A 19,956-nucleotide genomic window follows, 5' to 3' on the forward strand; every position below is an offset into this window, starting at 1 on the left:
TCTGACCTACCTCTAACTCATGGACCCTGGCAGACTTGTCTCTGACCTCCCTCTAACTCATTGACCCTTGCAGACTTGTCTCTGACGTACCTCTAGCTCATTGATCCTTGCAGACTTGTCTCTGACCTACCTCTAGCTCATTGACCCTGGCAGACTTATCTCAGACCTACCTCTAGCTCATTGACCCTTGCTGACTTGTCTCTGAACTACCTCTAGCTCATTGACCCTGGCAGACTTGTCTCTGACCTACCTCTAGCTCATTAACTCTGGCAGACTTGTCTCTGACCTACCTCTAGCGCATTGACCCTGGCAGATTTGTCTCTGACCTACCTCTAGCTCATTGACCCTGGCAGTTTTGTCTCTGACCTACCTCTAGCTCATTGACCCTGGCAGACTTGTCTCTGACCTACCTCTAGCTCATTGACCCTGGCAGACTTGTCTCTGACCTCCTCCTTCAGTGAATCTATCTTAGTCTGACTCGTCTCTGACCTACCTCTAGACCCTGGCAGACTTGTCTCTGACCTACCTCTAGCTAATTGACCCTTGCAGACTTGTCTCTGACCTACCTCTAGCTCATTAACCCTTGCAGACTTGTCTGTGACCTACCTCTAGCTCATTGACCCTTGCAGACTTGTCTCTGACCTACCTCTAGCTCATTGACCCTTGCAGACTTGTCTGTGACCTACCACTAGCTCATTAACCCTTGCAGACTTGTCTGTGACCTACCTCTAGCTCATTAACCCTTGCAGACTTGTCTGTGACCTACCTCTAGCTCATTAACCCTTGCAGACTTGTCTGTGACCTAACTCTAGCTCATTGACCCTTGCGGACTTGTCTGTGACCTACCTCTAGCTCATTGACCCTTGCAGACTTGTCTCTGACGTACCTCTAGCTCATTGACCCTTGCAGACTTGTCTCTGACCTACCTCTAACTCATGGACCCTGGCAGACTTGTCTCTGACCTCCCTCTAACTCATTGACCCTTGCAGACTTGTCTCTGACGTACCTCTAGCTCATTGATCCTTGCAGACTTGTCTCTGACCTACCTCTAGCTCATTGACCCTGGCAGACTTATCTCAGACCTACCTCTAGCTCATTGACCCTTGCTGACTTGTCTCTGAACTACCTCTAGCTCATTGACCCTGGCAGACTTGTCTCTGACCTACCTCTAGCTCATTAACTCTGGCAGACTTGTCTCTGACCTACCTCTAGCGCATTGACCCTGGCAGATTTGTCTCTGACCTACCTCTAGCTCATTGACCCTGGCAGTTTTGTCTCTGACCTACCTCTAGCTCATTGACCCTGGCAGACTTGTCTCTGACCTACCTCTAGCTCATTGACCCTGGCAGACTTGTCTCTGACCTCCTCCTTCAGTGAATCTATCTTAGTCTGACTCGTCTCTGACCTACCTCTAGACCCTGGCAGACTTGTCTCTGACCTACCTCTAGCTAATTGACCCTTGCAGACTTGTCTCTGACCTACCTCTAGCTCATTAACCCTTGCAGACTTGTCTGTGACCTACCTCTAGCTCATTGACCCTTGCAGACTTGTCTCTGACCTACCTCTAGCTCATTAACCCTTGCAGACTTGTCTCTGACCTACCTCTAGCTCATTGACCCTTGCAGACTTGTCTCTGACCTACCTCTAGCTCATTGACCCTTGGAGACTTATCTCTGACCTACCTCTAGCTCATGGACCCTGGCAGACTTGTCTCTGACCTACCTCTAGCTCATTGACCCTTGCAGACTTGTCTCCGACGTACCTCTAGCTCATTTATCCTTGCAGACTTGTCTCTGACCTACCTCTAGCTCATTGACCCTGGAAGACTTATTTCTGACCTACCTCTAGCTCATTGACCCTTGCTGACTTGTCTCTGACATACCTCTAGCTCACTAACCCTGGCAGACTTGTCTCTGACCTACCTCTAGCTCATTGACCCTGGCAGACTTGTCTCAGACCTACCTCTAGTGCATTGACCCTGGCAGACTTGTCTCTGACCTACCTCTAGCTCAGTGACCCTGGCAGACTTGTCGCTGACCTACCTATAGCTCATTGACCCTGGCAGACTTGTCTCTGACCTACCTCTAGCTCATTGACCCTGGCAGACTTGTCTCTGACCTCCTCCTTCAGTGAATCTATCTTAGACTGATCCTCCCCTATACGTTTCTCATTCTCTGTAACATTCAATTTGAATACTATGCAATTCTTTGAACTTATTCTCTTTTCAGTGTATCATTTTCATAATGGATTTTTTCCACACATTTTATTTCAAGATTGCAAACATATACATGCACATATAAATATGAATAATAACACAATAATGTAATGCAATCACAGACAAAAACATAAACATATGCAATAGCAGTAAATGACATTCAATGAACAAAGTTTAGTGAAGTGTTACAAGTTTTTTAATATTCTACAATAGAATCAGACTGTAAAGTTTCCTGTACACAATTACTCTAAATGAGTTACAAGCAAGAGTATATCTTCAGTGGAGATAACAAAACAGTACAAGAAAAGAGATGCTTTATGTAAACAGACCTTTAAAGGATACTTACGAAGTGTAAAGTGAAATAAAGGGTTCACAGTTTGAACTACAGAAATCTTTACATCAATAAATCAGGGTAATACTTGAAGCATAATACAATGGCATGAAATGTTGTGTTGGAATAATTTATAACAAGAATTTGTAACAATAGTGATGAAGAATACCCTAGACGGGACATGTTGGAATATGTAGCACGATGCTAAGGGTATCACGTTTAAACGGTCGCGTTTTGTGTGTTTTGCTAAAAAACGTTTACCAAAACAGTCAATATCAATATAATAAATATTGGGGTGCAAATAACTTAGCCTACTAGCCGTACTAAGTATATCGATGACGAACTGCGAAATCCAGGTACTTGTGGTAAATCCGGGCTACCGAATTCGGCAGTAATTTATTTCTGATTGGTAGCAGATGGCACAGACATGAACTGAAACTAACGGAAAATCTTCGCTACTTTCTGAAAATCTTACAACTTGGCAACGAAACAGTGCATATGCGGCCATCTTGAAATATTTTAAGTGATTGATTAGCAAAGTAAAACACTGCTGTAGCATGTTGAAAAGCAATATTTTAACCAAATTATATATTGATTACGTTTTTGCTAGTTAACTGGTTTTTCCTTTTTTGTGGTCAAACGATATGCACATTGTATTTCATGTTCAAAATACGTGCATTTTTTCGGAGTGTCATTTTCGGAAACAGTATTTTTCATTGATTTTAGAACTACATTATTTTCGACGTTTTTTTAATTGTTTACAATTTTATAGAATGACGAATACACATGTGGTGATACGAAAGGTCTGTTTTATAATATTTTATGGTTTTAATATGACGTCATTGCGCGAATTGGATATGCACTGAATATTTCTTCCGGAAATAATTACTATTTTCAGTTCGGAAATGCGATGGTACTGATGCTTTTTAAACGGACATAGGGATATCGTTTAAACGGTAATGTTTCGTTTATTTCATTTGGTTTAAATGTTTAGAAAAATCTGTAAACGTGATACCCTTACACAATGCTATAAAACATCTACATACAGAAGAGACATTACTTTAAAAATTTCAATACTAAGACAATAAATATAGCACAAGCACAACTTCAAATCATTAGGATTTATGCCTACAAAGTTGAATATTGAATGTTTAATAGCTTTGGAGATCGCCTGGGAAAAAGTTTGTGTTTACAGACGGACAGGCAGACTATCAGACCTTCATGGTGATTGCAGTATACCCACCCTTTACTTTGCAGCGGGGTAAAATAAGTAAAACAACTATTTCTAAATGTTTACATTAGAAATAATATTATTATAACTTTTGAAGAGTGTCAATTTAAAAACATGTATGCAATACTAGGCTCTATTGGTCAATAAAAACAGGAAATATGCAACAACACTGTCAACAGCTTTTAACTTGCATCCAAGTATTTTCTTTTGCAGAAAACACAATACATTTTTTTCAATTTTGTGTTGTGAACATACACGAGCTGATTGTGTCATTTCTGTAAACTTGTGTACAGAGCATTGCAGTGAAAAACAACATACAAACTTCAATTTCAGATACTGCAAATTGGTGACAATTCAAACTGATTATTGTGATACAACAGATAATTTCACCTTTCTGATACTCAACATTGCCTAGTATATCATAGTTGTTAGATCCATATACAAAACCACGTCGAGTTACATTTGAGGCTAAAAAATCATGCAATGGTATAACGGTTGAAACACTTGAAACACTTGTGGACAAGCTACAACAAGCAAACACAAGCCTAAGATGAAAATACTACTGTTTTTTTTTATAAACTCATATTGTTTGCATAACCATAAATAGCTTTCCATCAGTAAATAAATTTCATAACTTTAAGAGCAATTTAAAAGAAATTATATGTTTTATGGAATTAAAAGATCGTTAGCAAATGGCTTTTATAATCTTTCATTGTCAGTCTTAAAACATGTATCCTAAGTTTATTTGCAAATTAAGAATTAAATAAATTTTTGAGAATACACAACATTCACCTCTCAGTGTTGCTTCTCTGATCTCTATATTCTGTGTTCTGTCCAAAAACTTGGCTTGGTATTCAACCTTGAATCTAGATAAAACAGGTGATGAAAAGAGTTAAATTTTAATTATACATAAAAATTGGTGGACACAAATCATTATAATTAACTAGATGCTTGTCTGCTACATGTTGAGTCACTTTTTCAACAGTGTCTGTTTTTATTTAACAAGATGCAAAGTGCACATGTTTTACCTTTGACCTTTAGCCTGACCTTGACCTTTGCCAAATGGGCATAGGAATTGTGACGCATTTGTGGAAAATCATGATCCAAATTGCACAAAGAAAAATTAAGTACAGACAAAATGTATTATCCCCACATTGACCATATGACATAAAAAGTGACATTGACCTACGAGCTAGGAGCAAGCCATCAGAACAGCTTTCAAATCTGACCTTTTACATCAAAACTTTATTGAATGTTAGCTTTACAAACCTTGAATGTACAGTGTGAACAAGCAGTTTAAGAAGAAACTGAACATTTGACCTTTAAGAGACCTTTGAGGTAGGGAAACAGTTGTTACACACTCAATGCCATCTTCTTGTGATGGACATTTGTATTAAGTTAATCTAAAAATTGCATGAGGAATGATGAAGTTACTGTCAGGACAAGCTGTTTTATGGACAAAATTGATTTCTGACCTCAAGTGAGATCTTCATTTATGATGATGGTGACATGTGCTACTAGCTGTCTCTTCATGGTGGTCATTGGCGGTAAGGCTTTTGCATAATGAAAGTTGTAGTTACAGTCCAGATTAGGCATTTCATGGTGGGTGGGGGGGGAAGGGGGGGGGGGATTCTTGGGTGCGATGGTTGGACGGTATTTCAAACATAAAACAAGGGACAAAATTGTCACAAAACCAGGTTTTCATTGTGAAAAAAAAATCTGATAAAGGGAGAAAACTCAAACTGAACTTTTGAAATGACCAAAAAAAATTAACCCCCTTTGTAAGTTTTTTTTTTTTTTAAATCTATTTTTAGTCGTGGCGACCTTGACATTGGAGATATTGACGTGATTCTTTCGTGGGACACACCGTCCCATGATGGTGAACAAATGTGCCAAATGATTTTAAAATCTCACAATGAATGACATAGTTATGGCCAGGACAAGCTCATTTATGGCCATTTTTGACCTTTGAACTCAAAGTGTGACCTTGACCTTGGAGATATCGACGTAATTATTTCGCGCGACACACCGTCCAATGATGGTGAACAAATGTGCCAAATGATTTTAAAATCTGACGATGAACGACATAGTTATGGCTCGGACAAGCTCATTTATGGCCATTTTTGACCTTTGAACTCAAAGTGTGACCTTGACCTTGGAGATATAGACGTAATTATTTCGCGCGACACACCGTCCAATGATGGTGAACAAATGTGCCAAATGATTTTAAAATCTGACAATGAACGACATAGTTATGGCCCGGACAAGCTTATTCCGCCAGCCCGCCAGCCAGCCAGCCCGCCAGCCAGACAGCCAGCCAGCCAGCCCGCCCGCATTCGCCAATCTAATAACCAGTTTTTTCCTTCGGAAAACCTGGTCAGGCTTTTTCCGCTCCATTTTGGGAAAACGCCACACTGGAATTTTGGGAATTTCGCGTCGTGAAAACCCCCATTTTGGGAAAAAAATTAATCGCAAAATTGGCTCAATTGGGAAAAATTATCGCATGTAAATTATTTAAAACAGTGTTTCTTATATTTCAAAGAAGCCGTTCTGGTGAATAACAACTATTTTGATAACTTATTATTAAAATTTTACAAAATATTATGAACATGTGTGATTAGTGCAGGTTTTTTCATCTGAATTTGAGAAAAAGGCTTGGCCTTTTTGAGGTGAAAAAAATCGCGGGAAGCGCCGGATTTTGAGGAAAAAAAGGAAAGTCTTAAATAATCATTAACATATTTTACAGTTCTTAAAACAAATTCAAGGCAACAGATAATTTAATTATGCAATACTTTCTATTTTGTACACCAGATCAGGTCAACTTATATATTAAAAGGGTAAAAAAAAAAAAAAAAAAAAAAAACAAATTTTTTTTTTTAATTTTTTTTTTTTTAATTGGGAATTATTTTTTTCAATTGGGAAAAAAACAACCAGATTTGCATTGGGAATGGGGCCGAATTTCGGACCCGTGGCATAGGGCGGAAAAAGCCTGCTGGTTAATAATAAAAATAAATATTTGTGTTTTTTAACCGTTTAAAAAAAAATGGGGGGGTGAGGTGGGGGGGGGGGGGTTTAGTGTGAGGGTGTGGTGGTAATTTGTGAGATGAGGGGGGTGGGGGGGGATTCTTGGGTGCGATGGTTGGACGGTATTTCAATATTTCAAACATAAAATAATCAAAATAAATAGTTTTGTTTTTTAACGGTTTAAAAAAAAATTTGGGGAGGGGGTGGGGTGGGGTGGGGGGGGGGTATAGTGTGAGGGTGTGGTGGTCATTCGTGAGATGATCTTAAAAAAACAAAAAAAACAAAAAAAAATAGGGGGGGATTCGGGGGGGAGGGGGGGCATGGGCGATGGTTTAGGTGGAGTCTATTGTGGTATGTCAGGTAAGAGTAGTTTTGTCAAAGTATCAATCAAATCTAATCATAAATAAAGAAGTTATGCCAATTTTAGCAAAATTTAATAATTTGACCTTGAGAGTCAAGGTCATTCAAAGGTCAAGGTAAAATTCAACTTGCCAGGTACAGTAACCTCATGATAGCATGAAAGTATTTGAAGTTTGAAAGCAATAGCCTTGATACTTAAGAAGTAAAGTGGATCGAAACACAAAATTTAACCATATATTCAAAGTTACTAAGTCAAAAAAGGGCCATAATTCCGTAAAAATGACATCCAGAGTTATGCAACTTGTCCTTTTACTGTACCCTTATGATAGTTTGCGAGTGTTCCAAGTATGAAAGCAATATCTATGATACTTTAGGGGTAAAGTGGACCAAAACACAAAACTTAACCAAACTTTCAATTTTCTAAGTATAAAGGGCCCATAATTCCGTACAAATGCCAGTCAGAGTTACATAACTTTGCCTGCACAGTCCCCTTACGATAGTTAATAAGTGTTGCAAGTATGAAAGCAATAGCTTTGATACTGTCGGAATAAAGTGGACCTATACACAAAACATAACCAAATTTTCTAAGTATAAAAAGGGCACATAATTCTGTCAAAATACCAGTCAGAGTTACATTACTTTGCCTGCACAGTCCCCTTATGATAGTTAGTAAGTGTTGCAAGTATGAAAGCAATAGCTTTGATACTTAAGGAATAATATGGACCTAAACACAAAACTTAACCAAAATGTTCAATTTTCTAAGTATAAAAAGGGCACATAATTCTGTCAAAATGCACACCAGAGTTATCTAACTTTGCCTGCCCAGTCCCCTCATGATAGTAAGTAAGTGTACCAAGTTTGAATGCAATAGCATTGATACTTTCTGAAAAAAGTGGACCTAAACGCAAAACTTAACCAAAATTTTCAATTTTCTAAGTATAAAAAGGGCACATAATTCAGTCAAAATGCACGCCAGAGTTATCTAACTTTGCCTGCCCAGTCCCCTCATGATAGTAAGTAAGTGTACCAAGTTTGAATGCAATAGCATTGATACTTTCTGAGAAAAGTGGACCTAAACGCAAAACTTAACCAGACGCCGACGCCGACGCAGACGCCGACGCCAAGGTGATGACAATAGCTCATAATTTTTTTTCAAAAAATAGATGAGCTAAAAATGAAGCACATATTGAGATTATAGCATAAAATAGTTACACCAGTTATGGCCAAGTTTGAGACACAAACATAGTTACATTGACAAACAAAACATACTTTGTCATTTCATTTTCAAGCCTCTGTGCAAACTCAATTTCTTTTCTGGACAACTCGTGTTCACGTGTGCGAATCTCATTTTCTTGAGCCTTCAATCTGTCTGAATTGAGCTTCTTTTCCCTACAAACATATTGTTTAACCATCAAAGAACACATTTTTCTAACAATACTACAATTACTAATAAAAGTTCAATAAACAGCTTTTGAACATATAAATGAAATACCACATCGAGTAAATTCTCTAAATGCTGAAATATGATGTCATATTTTCTATTTCATGAAGGTAGTTGTTATTTATCAAATATGTTTGCTATTATCATTTGTCGGTTTTCAAAATAAAAACAGACCATTTTGAGACAAAAAAAAACGTGGGAAAAATAAAAAACCAAGTAACATTCTATTCTACAAATGCTTTATAAAAGATTCCAACAAGATTCTCACTGATTTGATAAATAACACAAACAATTTTGATCAAATGCTAAATCAAAATGAAAGTAGTAGAAAACAAGAGCTGTGTTCGTAAAATACAATGCCCCCTACTGAGCCGCTTTGAAGACATATATTTTACCTTTGACCTTGAAGGATGAACTTAACCTTTCACCTCTCAAAATGTGCAGCTCCATGAGATACGCATGCATGCCAAATATGGAGTTGCTATCTTCAATATTGCAAAAATTTACTTTTGACATTGACCTTGAAGGATGACCTTGACCTTTCACCACTCAAAATGTGCAGCTCCATGAGATGCGCATGCAAGCCAAATATCCAGTTGCTATCTTTAATATTGCAAAATTTGACCATGAAGAATGAACTTGACTTTTCACCACTCAAAATGTGCAGCTCCATGAGATACACATGCATGCCAAATATCAAGTTGCTATCTTCAATATTGCAAATTTTGACCTTTGACCTTGAATAATGACCTTGATTTGACCTTTCACAACTCAAAATGTGCAGCTCCATGTGATACGCATGCATGCCAAATGTCCAGCTGATATCTTTAATACAGTCAAACCTGAATTCAGCGGTCAGTCAAGGGAAATGATCAAAGTTACCGCTGTCCACAGGTGACCGTTGAATTCGGATCACAATTTTAAGAAGGCTGGTCAGTTGGTAGTATTGCTACGTCGTTACCCCACCCAGTCGTTTACATACAGTGTAAACAAATGCTCATTGCATTAACAAAGCATAATAACAGCATTAAATTACGTGTGTACATTATATAATAGAGAATGATATCTTTTAGGTTGATTAAATTTCATATTGTTAACTTACAGCAATGGCTGTATCAATGCTGGTATAATTGTTTACTCATGTTTACTCATGCATCTCATTCATTCAGTAAATAAAGCTTGTCATGTGCCGTTTACGTCACGTCCGTAAAAGTCTAAAAAGCGGATTTGGTGTCATCAACCGATAGAACGGTGTAACTGTACCGTTCTAATTCAAATAATTAGCGGTCATTTAATTAGCGATAATAATTTTAAACGTGTCACAAACTCTGACATATTTTTTTTTGAAGATACCCCCACAATTATCCCCCAAAAATAAACCTTCTCAACACCTTATAATTTGTTTACTCGCAGCGGGCCGCTTTTATAATATCAAAGACAATCACCGCTTTCAGACGCTTAAACCGCAAAATAGACGGACAAATAATGTGCTGTGTTTTTAATTTTCGCGACTCAAGACGATCGACGCATGACCGTTGATTTCAGGTCAAACATGAATTTCGGAATGGAATATAGTGGCCGTTGGCCGTTATGGTCCGGTGGCCGTTAAATTCAAGTGAAATATAGAGTGTTTTTTGTCGGGGGGATTTTTGGACTGACGGACAGACGCCATATATTTGACATTTGACCCTGAAGGATGACCTTGACCTTCACCCTTCACTACTCAAAATGTGCAGCTCCATGAGATACACATGCATGCCAAATATCAAGTTGCTATCTTCAATATTGAAAAAGTTAAGGCCAATGTTAGTAGTTTTCGGACGGACGGACAGACGCCATATATTTGACATTTGACCTTGAAAGATGACCTTGACCTTCACCTTTTACCACTTAAAATGTTCAGCTCCATGAGATACACATGCATGCCAAATATCAAGTTGCTATCTTCAACATTGAAAAAGTTATGGCCAATGTTAAAGTTTTCGGACGGACAGACTGACGCCATATATTTGACATTTGACCTTGAAGGATGACCTTGACCTTTCTTTTTCACCACTCAAAATGTGCTGCTACATGAGATGCACATGAATGCCAAATATCAAGTTGCTATGTTCAATATTGAACAAGAGATGTGTTCGTCAGAAACACAATGCCCCCTATTGTGCCACTTTGAAATAATAAAAAAAATTGCCCTTTGACCTTGAATGATGATCTTGACCTTTAACTTTCACCACTCAAAATGTGCAGCTTCATGAGAACGCCGCTTTGAAATATAAAAAAAAAAGACCTTTGACCTTGAAGGATGACCTTGAACTTAAACTTCCACCACTCAAAATGTGCAGCTTCGTGAGATACACATGCATGCCAAATATCAAGTTGCAGTCTTTAATATTGCAAAAGTTATGGCCAACGTTTAAGTTTTTTTTCGGACAGACGGACAGACTGACATACTGGCGGACAGTTCAACTGCTATATGCCACCCTACTGGAGGCATAAAAAGTTATGGCCATTAAAGTTTGCGGACGGACAGACAGACTGACACACTGACTGACGGACAGTTCAACTGCTATATGCCACCCTACCGGGGGCATAAAAATCTGGGCAAATAAATAAAAGTGAGTTCTTCTTACAATTTCAAAAAACATATTTGTAAAATTATATTAGAAACCATTCTTTATGTACACTTCAATAGCTTAGCAATTTGTAATTAATAATAATTTGTTTATTTATTTCTTTATATATCTGCACCTTTTTTTCCCCAACCAAACCTTATAAAGCCTTAAATCCATACACAATTTCCTGGGGTAACCGTCATGTACATTATACATGCCAATCACTCACCCAGGGAAAGGTCTAGTACCATACTAAGTACAGGGTGGTGCTATACAAGGGCAGGTAGAAAGGCATCACCAGACAAGAGAATTTTGTAATAATTGCTTAATAATTCCTCAATAATTATCAAAGCAAATATATTAGTCTAACATTTGTTATAAAGGTACGTGTGTTGTTTTCATTGACAATATAAAATTTCCAACAATATCTAAAATTCCACAAAAAAAATCAACATTTTGTATTCAGGTTAGAGCAGTGTTTTTTTTTCATTTTTTTTTCCAAAAATATACCTTTTTAATTATTCTTACTATACCATTAAGCATTAGCGTATTAACGTGTACTGAGAGTGTATTACCTGGAGAAGACTTCAGACTCCCTCTTTATCGAGGCCTCACGCTGTCTCACTGCCTCTATCTCCTCCAGGATGGACTGGCGCTGATTGTAAACCTCCTTTTCTTGCATCTGCAACAATCACATGGGTTGAAACTGTTAATTACATTAATGATAATTAAATTAACCCTTTCCCGCTCAAAAGCTAAATGAAAGTGGCTATATGCATCCAGCATAAAACCAGAACAGTCTGTAAGTCACTCACAGTCTGTTTAGGTTTAATGTTGTTTGATGCTCATCAGTATCTTTGAGTTGGAAATGAAGGCTTTCAAATTTAATTTGGTAAGAAATGTCTGAACTATAATTTGATTTTCTAAGGGACTACATACGCATCAAACTGCGTAGCTGAATGGTAGAGGGTTCATTAAATTTGAAATAAGTGCATGTTAAATAGAAATGTTAAGCACTTAAACCCAGTTTGTACTGGCCTCTAGTTTTCATAAAGCAGGAGAAAAAAATAAATATTATACATTTTTTTAAGTATTGTTACTGAGATCATGAAGGTTGAAATAATGTAACTAGCTAGGCATAACATTTTGACTTGATATCGCAAAATGCCTGCTTTCGAGAGAATAAAGCTAGCTAGTTTTTCTAGAAAAATTACACAACACGCTTTTTTACTTCTTGTTCTCTCTGTAAGCGCTCTGCGGCATTCCTTTCTCTCACAACCAGAGCATCAAATTTGGCCTGGTAGCTTCTTTCCAACTATAATGAAATAAAAAAGAACATGTAAGTTATTTGAAAGGAAACACCCTAGATTAATTATCACAAACAATAAGCACAACAGTAAAAGAAATAACTTACCTATTGGACAGTCTCTACAATGTTTTGATCGGATATCTCTAACTTCACCTTTGACCTTAAATTGTGATTTAGTCTTTTGGCCAAGGGAATTTGGTATAGTATTCACCACTCAGTATGCGTGTAAATATTGCAAAACCTCAGACCTTATTACCATGTTCTTTAACGTGAAACTCCTCATGCTTATCTTTTCTGCCAGATATGTAGACAAAGTAATGATCCTGACAAAACATAAAGCACAGTGTTTCCTTGATTTGACCTTTCACCTTGAAATGTGACCATGACCTGAGGACCTAGTTCTTGCCCAGGCGACCTGTCTCATGATTATCCATGCTGATGAGTCATTTGAAAATCCAGCCATCCAGCCCGAACAATGCTATGCCCCAGACAAAGTGTCATATGCAATTTTTTCTTAAATTTGATCTTAAACCATGACCTTTAACCTTAGAACAATGGATATACGCGCACCACACTGCCTAACAATGCTGATCACTTATGACAAGTTATATAAAACCCATCCATACTGATGAAAATACCTAAATTTGCCCTCTGAACTTGAATTGTGATCTCAACCTTGGACCTAGGCAGTTGTAGGTTACACTTGGTCTCGTAATGCTTATCACATTTGGCAAGTTATATGAGAAACTCTGTATGCTGGACAAAATGACATTCCAAATAAATATTTCATGCTGCCAGCCCACTAAGATGTTGCCATAATACAAGCAGATTTTTTCAAACGGGCGTCTAATAATGGTGATGAAACAGGAAAAGGAAAGAACAGTCCAGTTATTTTTATACCAACAAAAGAAGCGTCAATAAGCTTGGTTCATGTGCCACATTGTATTTTTAGTAAATTTCTTTGTGAAAAAAACAACACTTGTACACTACACCATGATAAATGTATTTTGTAAAAATGACTTCAAATTGCAAATTACTATTCTTGCAAATGCTTAAACAACTACTATTTTCAATAATAATGCAGGCATGTGATAAAAATTGCAAGTAGGTATAAGTAATGACAAAACTGAAAACCACAAAAGTTGGAGAACTGCTGACTTACATCTTTCCGAGCTTTCTCCAACTCCCGACGAAAGTTCTCCTTTTCCTCTAATCGTATCCTAGCAACCTCGTCCTCCTTTACCCGTGCCACCTGCCGAGATTGATATGGGTATTATATGTAATAGAATCGTTAACTTTACAGCCTATCTTGCTTTGTATTCATAAGGGAAACATTTAACTTTATATTTTAAGTAAAAATTGCATAAATTATGAAAAAAAGAGAAAAATAATTCATTCTTGAATTGACTGAACTGTTACAATGAACAATAACTAACACATTTATGGCTGCATTAAAATAAGAAGCTTAAGATAAATACACTTCAACATTCTAAAAGAATATTTCAGTGCCTTCCCCAGGAATTTTTTCAGGCGCCCCGGGGCCGATCGGGGTGGGTTGGGGAGGGGTGTCCCCTCCGTACGTTGATTTTTTATTTATTTAACGTGTCAATTCACGTTCTGTGGTGCGTTATAACTCAAAGAAAAACAGCGTCAAAAGACGTCATTTGGTGCGCTATGACTCTTAAAAAAAATCCCCCAGTCATTTAAAAATATATTTTTTTATATTGTTTAATTGTTTTAAAACTTTTCCGCACAGATAGTAAAATCCCGCCTCGAACGATTCCCCAATACATCCGTTTCAACCCGACTCTATTCCTGTATACTTACTATTTTTCAAGTTTCTATTTATTACCCGATAATCCCTTTTATTCCGTTGTTATCAATCTCTTTCTAGTAAATATTTACGATAAAAGCTTTCAGTTATTTCTTTAACACAAACCTTGCCATTTTTTAAGTGACTATTTATAGATTTGATGAAATATTGCCAATGAATATGCCTCTGAATATGCGTCAATCCCCTGACCTGTTGTGTGCTTGTTAAAACGCTCAATACACGCCATTTGTATGCAATAGACGCGACGTTGTACATGCTGCATAATTTTCGCGCTCTTTTTAATTGAGAAAAAGATTTGACACAAAATAAATTTGCACTGCTAATTTGAAGCAAAAATATTTAACGCTGCGGTAACATTTACATTCGGAAGTGTGTTTCGGATTAAAAACGCGTTAACATCGACTTACAGGAATGGGTTTCGGATTACAAATTTAATTATTCCCATTTGAGATTTCAACAAATATTAACCGTTGCGTTATAAATTCAACGATAATTTGTTTAAACACTTTACGAGTCGAATAAATGTTTTGACGGAATAATGCATGAAATTCACGTTGTCCACGAGGATCACGGCCGGTTGCCATCATCAGCCTTCTAACTATCGATTATCGGACAAAACATTTACAAGTGTGCGTAATTAATTCAACAAAAATTTGTTAAAGCGCATTACGTGTCGAATAAATGTCAGAAAAACGAGGTGAATCAGTTCTATAAATGGATATGTTGAAATATACATGTACTGGAATTAAATAAATTGTTATCACATAATTGTAACCGGGAGTCATTTGCACAACTTTCTCGCTATAATAATTAATTGTTTACCACTTGCAATTAATTTCTCGTATTAATTATGAGTCATGGTAACACTTGTTTACAGTAAAAAGGTGTGATGATGATGCCCGAAGCCGTCTTTAATGTTCTGTACTGTATTAATTACCGGTTTTATATTGCTCAAATGGTACAACTTCTTGCTAATCAAGCTGCGATAAACTCTTACTTCATGCCCGACGGTTATCAAAAATAATGGTCGATAGTTAACCCCGCCCTCATAAGCATTCGCGTAACCGATTGGACGATGAACTTCACAGTTTGACGACTGGAAAGTTACCAGATACATCCTTGTCAGCATTTAAATGACCGTGTTATGTGGCTAGAATAATCGATACGCGCGTCATGCTATTCTCTTATCAGTGGATTATCCATTACCCCATGTGGTGTTTATGGCGATTACTTGTGAAAGTAGGTACCGAGTGCTCTTTTAAAACAGGAAATATTGATACACTGATAGGGAAACCTTGATTTTTTTGGACAATCTCCACTTCCTTTTACTGAAGAATACACTGATCGGAAAATTTCAAGCGCCCCGGGGACTCTGATTTCGAAATTCAAGCGCCCCGGCAAGGGGCGCTTAAATGGCCTGGGGAAGACCCTGTATTTCCTACCTAGACAAAAATGAAAACCACAAAATCCCCCTCCATCTACCCACGCACAACCAATCTCACCTCAAGTTTCATCTCATTCCTGCACCTCTCCTCGAGGTGTCTCTGGAACTTGAGCAGGCGGTCCTCGAGTGCTGTGGCGCCCGTGCGGTACTGCTCCTCCCGACGGGAACTAAACAGCTCATCCAGCACACTCATCTTCTCATCTGTCAGCATAGAAATCATGATGGTCAATGCTCAACTCTGGTATTTTAGTATACTGGTAAACTTGAGATATTTGGTTTCCATTTCCATCATCTTCTCATCTGTCAGAATGATAGGTCTATGCTATACCAGGGTATCAGAGTATATTGCCATGTTTATTAACTTGTCTTATGATCCGTACCATCAGCCTGAATCCCATTCATTTAGGTATAATGAAATGTCATAAGCTTTGCAATGACGAATACATTTGTCTCCGCTTTCAGCTAAAGGCCGTGTTGTCGGCGAATGGTTGTGTTTTCAGCAAAAGGCTGTGTAGTTCCAATATACCCATTTCCTGTACATTTAAAAAAAGGGGAACTTTTGTGTTTAGCTAAGTTTTTAAACACACTTATCGTGAAAAACAGCAAAAGTGTTTCGTTGGATTATAAGTAGTTATAAATTGCAAGGTAATTATATGTTTAAGTACACTCATATCTGGATCATTGTTTATAATTTAAATATTAAACATGATAGTTGTGTCAAAGAATCAGTCTATGAACTTGATACTGACGATTTTTCTTTTTTCAGAATGGTCTTTTTTTAAAGAACATTTTATTAAAAGACCACTTTTTGTTACTCCCATTTGTAGTCTCTTAATACAAGATTGACTGTATGTGGCTATCTAGGTAAACTGTAATGTTTGGATTTGGTATAGCTTTTTTTTTCATGATATCATGAAATAAACAAAGCATGGAAAGTCATCACCAAAACTTAGTGTTTGATAATGAAAGAAAACTTTAGATACTTGGTGCTGCTTCAACTCATTTTCTCATCAGCCATTGCTGTAATAATTGGCTAACTTGCTTACCCAGTGTGGAGACAGTAGCCACCTTGATAAGGTCAGTCTGTGTTGAGGCTGTGTTACTGGCCTGGCTGTGTAGATAGCACAGCTCACTAAGAAGCTGCCACAGAAATCCCTTCCTGCTCTGACCAGGGTGAGCTGATGCCTCAAATGGTCAGTGAGTTCATTTTAATGCAAAAGGATGCAATAACAGTTTAAAAATTAATTTCTCTTTAAAAATTGCTTTTTCATTATCCTCCATTGTATGTACAATTAACTGGCAAGAGCATTTAATTTAATTTTAGAAACATCTTTTCAAGTGCTCTATCATTTATGTGCATGTAACAAGTAATTTATATCTGATCATTCATCAATCACCTTTTACAGAAAATATGAATGCCAATATTATGTTTATGTATAATTTAGTTTCAATTAAATTTCAAATTACAAGAACAAAGACTTACCATTTTCTTGTACAATCGCGACTGTGGACTAATCTTGAGCAGCTGTAGCACATCTTCATTGGATAAAATCTAGGAGTACACAAAAAGACAAACTAGGATATGGTTTTATTTAAACCATTAAAAGCAAATAATTACTATAATTATTTTCAACAGAAGAACATGAAACAAGTGTTTTATACTTTTGTTACTGGACACACATTATATGCGCCAAATTATGAAGCATACACCTTAGCTGCCTGCATGTATCAAATAAAAGAAAACACAACAAAACAAAAGTGAGGTTCATTTTATTTGAATAGTATTTTAGCATATACCTAAGCTGCTCCTGTTGTCAGTCTATACAATACATGTAACAATATTTTGTAGCACAATGTATTGACTACTTTTTTTATCATGTAAGTACCTGTTAACGAACAGCACCTATTATTGGACATTTTGTTTTGGTTCTGTATGCGCATGCGCAAAAGTGTGCATGACATCACATCTATAAACAAATGGTCGTACATGAAGTCCATGACCTATTTGCCTAATTAGCTTGAAACAAAAGTGCCGAAAACAGGTTAAAGGAATGCAATTATTGTTATTTAAACGGTTTTATGTGTTGTTTGCTATTACTTTTTTAATGCATTTATCAAAACGTGCATTTACACACCAAATAACATATTTCCGTTTGCAGTTTTGATTGCAGCAGAAGCAGGTTTTTTTTCACCGAGTTCGGGTAACGTGATTGTAATGTGACTTTGTATATACTGGAGTAGTATTTATGAACTGTTCGGTAATAGGTCATGTTTACATTGGCCGCAATTTTGTTTTGTCTGCTAGAGGTGACAATAACTAGGGAATCATTGTTATAAATTCTTGAAAGATATTTGCTGGAAAACTTTACAGATAAGTTATTTAATGTTTGATCTGTTATTCATTTATTAAAACAAAATGTTTTTGTTATTTTAAGTGTTTCAATTCAACTGTTATTTCTTAGCCTAGGTGTTCACTAACTGGTTCGCCCACCATTATTTAGCTATAAAAATTACCTTGGCTTTGTCAATGCCACATTCTGGTAGAAAGACACTGTATGTGTAGTCATATTTGCAGCTACGCAGGTGGTCAGCTACAAGTGAGTTGGAAGCTCGGTGAATAAGGGAGCCAGAGTCTGGCACTTCCAGATCCTCGATAGACAACTTGCCATTGACTGACTTCTTTAATTCACTGACTAGACTTGTACGTAGTTGGCTCTGTGCAAAATAATAACAAATCATTCTGTCTAAATAACAATTCACATGTAATAAAAACATGTTATTTTAAACTTTAACTGGGCAGCACTGGCAACAGGTCTAAACATGCCCTCTTCAACTTCGTTTAATTATTTGATAATACCAAAAATAATTAAACATTGACAAATACAAAATAATACTGTAACAAAAATACGTAATAGTTTGTCGTTTTTATAACCAATGACAACACTGTATCGTATGCAGAAGAACAACTCTCCGGAAAATTGTTAAAATGCAATCCGAATTTGACATTTTAACAAATCAGATTTTGACCATTTGGCATTTACCTTCATAGAATTCACAAGACCTTTGTCGCGAAGACTGTGATAGAGTCTATTTCGCAATTCCTCTGCGGACAAGTATTCTTCATTCTGCTTAGACATCTTCAAAATGCGGTTATTTACGATTATTTTAGCACATATTACTTTATATTTAAAATTGACATTTGTTGATGATCTGTCGCGAATGAAGCATCAATCCTATTGGTCAATTTAATAACCAAACATTGAATAGTGTAAAAGTAGCAAAAGGTTACATTCAGATAACTTTTCGCAAACAAAATTAACGCCAGTGAATAAAAATGAAACTACGTGTATATAAACTGTATATCAACTCGTTTGATTGAGCGTGGACATATCTTTGTTGTTAAATATAATAAAAATAAACACAGACTACAAGAATATAATGTTATGAAATATTCTTAATGGTGTACACTAGCGACTATCTATAATAGATATCTTATAAGTAGGAAGGACAAGTACTTTCGATTTGCAATTAATCATTTCGGACATGGATTTGGTGTCTAAAATTAAAGAGAGTTTGTCTTGTACAATATGCAAGAATATATTTTATATACCAGTACAATCGCCGTGTGGACACACGTTTTGTCAACAGTGCATACATGCATACATTGTCAAATCGGCCAAGATAGATGGATATGACATAACAGATTATACCGAAAATAGAACCCCAAACTTCAAACCAAAAAACAATAAAGTAGGATGTCCATTTAAGGGCTGTAATTATGTCTTCGAGGCTCACGAGCACCATAAACCAATTCAAGACTGCGCAGCATCGTTTTACAATCATGTTCAAACGCAGACGATCTTGGAGCTATGCGTTGGGAAGAGTGATCCCGAGCAAGCACTTTGCTCACTATGCGAAGATGTGGGGATTATGATGAAAGCGTCGCACGTGTGTTTTGGCCACGTGCAATTGCATTGCGTTAAGTGTCAGTTCATACACGATCAATTGTATGATGGCTGTGTTAGCGTTTCTGTAGACGACTCCTCGGGGATACTAGCAGAACGCCAGTACTAGCAGTCAATGGAGACACAAAACAAGGACATTTCCTATATTTACCGGCATACAAGTTGTATTCGGGCTAACTCTAGAAGCAGA

The 19,956-nt window shown here is 37.0% G+C and overlaps 1 protein-coding gene across 2 annotated transcripts in view; it reads right to left on the bottom strand.

Moving 5' to 3' along the window:
* The window catches only part of LOC127879936 (centriole and centriolar satellite protein OFD1-like), a 37,919-nt gene extending 18,868 nt beyond the window's left edge, over positions 1–19,051 (bottom strand). For both annotated transcript variants that reach the window (XM_052427048.1, XM_052427047.1), the window contains exons 1-11: positions 18,843–19,051; positions 18,316–18,516; positions 17,285–17,353; positions 16,848–16,986; positions 15,860–16,002; positions 13,686–13,775; positions 12,446–12,529; positions 11,790–11,896; positions 8,431–8,550; positions 4,570–4,643; positions 2,083–2,174 (exon numbers count right to left, since the gene is read on the bottom strand). In XM_052427048.1, the coding sequence (XP_052283008.1) occupies positions 2,083–2,174; positions 4,570–4,643; positions 8,431–8,550; positions 11,790–11,896; positions 12,446–12,529; positions 13,686–13,775; positions 15,860–16,002; positions 16,848–16,986; positions 17,285–17,353; positions 18,316–18,516; positions 18,843–18,938 (1,215 nt within the window). In that variant the 5' untranslated portion in view covers positions 18,939–19,051. The remainder of the gene's footprint in view (positions 1–2,082; positions 2,175–4,569; positions 4,644–8,430; positions 8,551–11,789; positions 11,897–12,445; positions 12,530–13,685; positions 13,776–15,859; positions 16,003–16,847; positions 16,987–17,284; positions 17,354–18,315; positions 18,517–18,842) is intronic.
* Between the last annotated feature and the right edge of the window lie 905 nt (positions 19,052–19,956).

Source organism: Dreissena polymorpha, chromosome 4, assembly GCF_020536995.1.
Source record: "Dreissena polymorpha isolate Duluth1 chromosome 4, UMN_Dpol_1.0, whole genome shotgun sequence".
In the NCBI taxonomy this organism is placed as follows: domain Eukaryota; kingdom Metazoa; phylum Mollusca; class Bivalvia; order Myida; family Dreissenidae; genus Dreissena; species Dreissena polymorpha.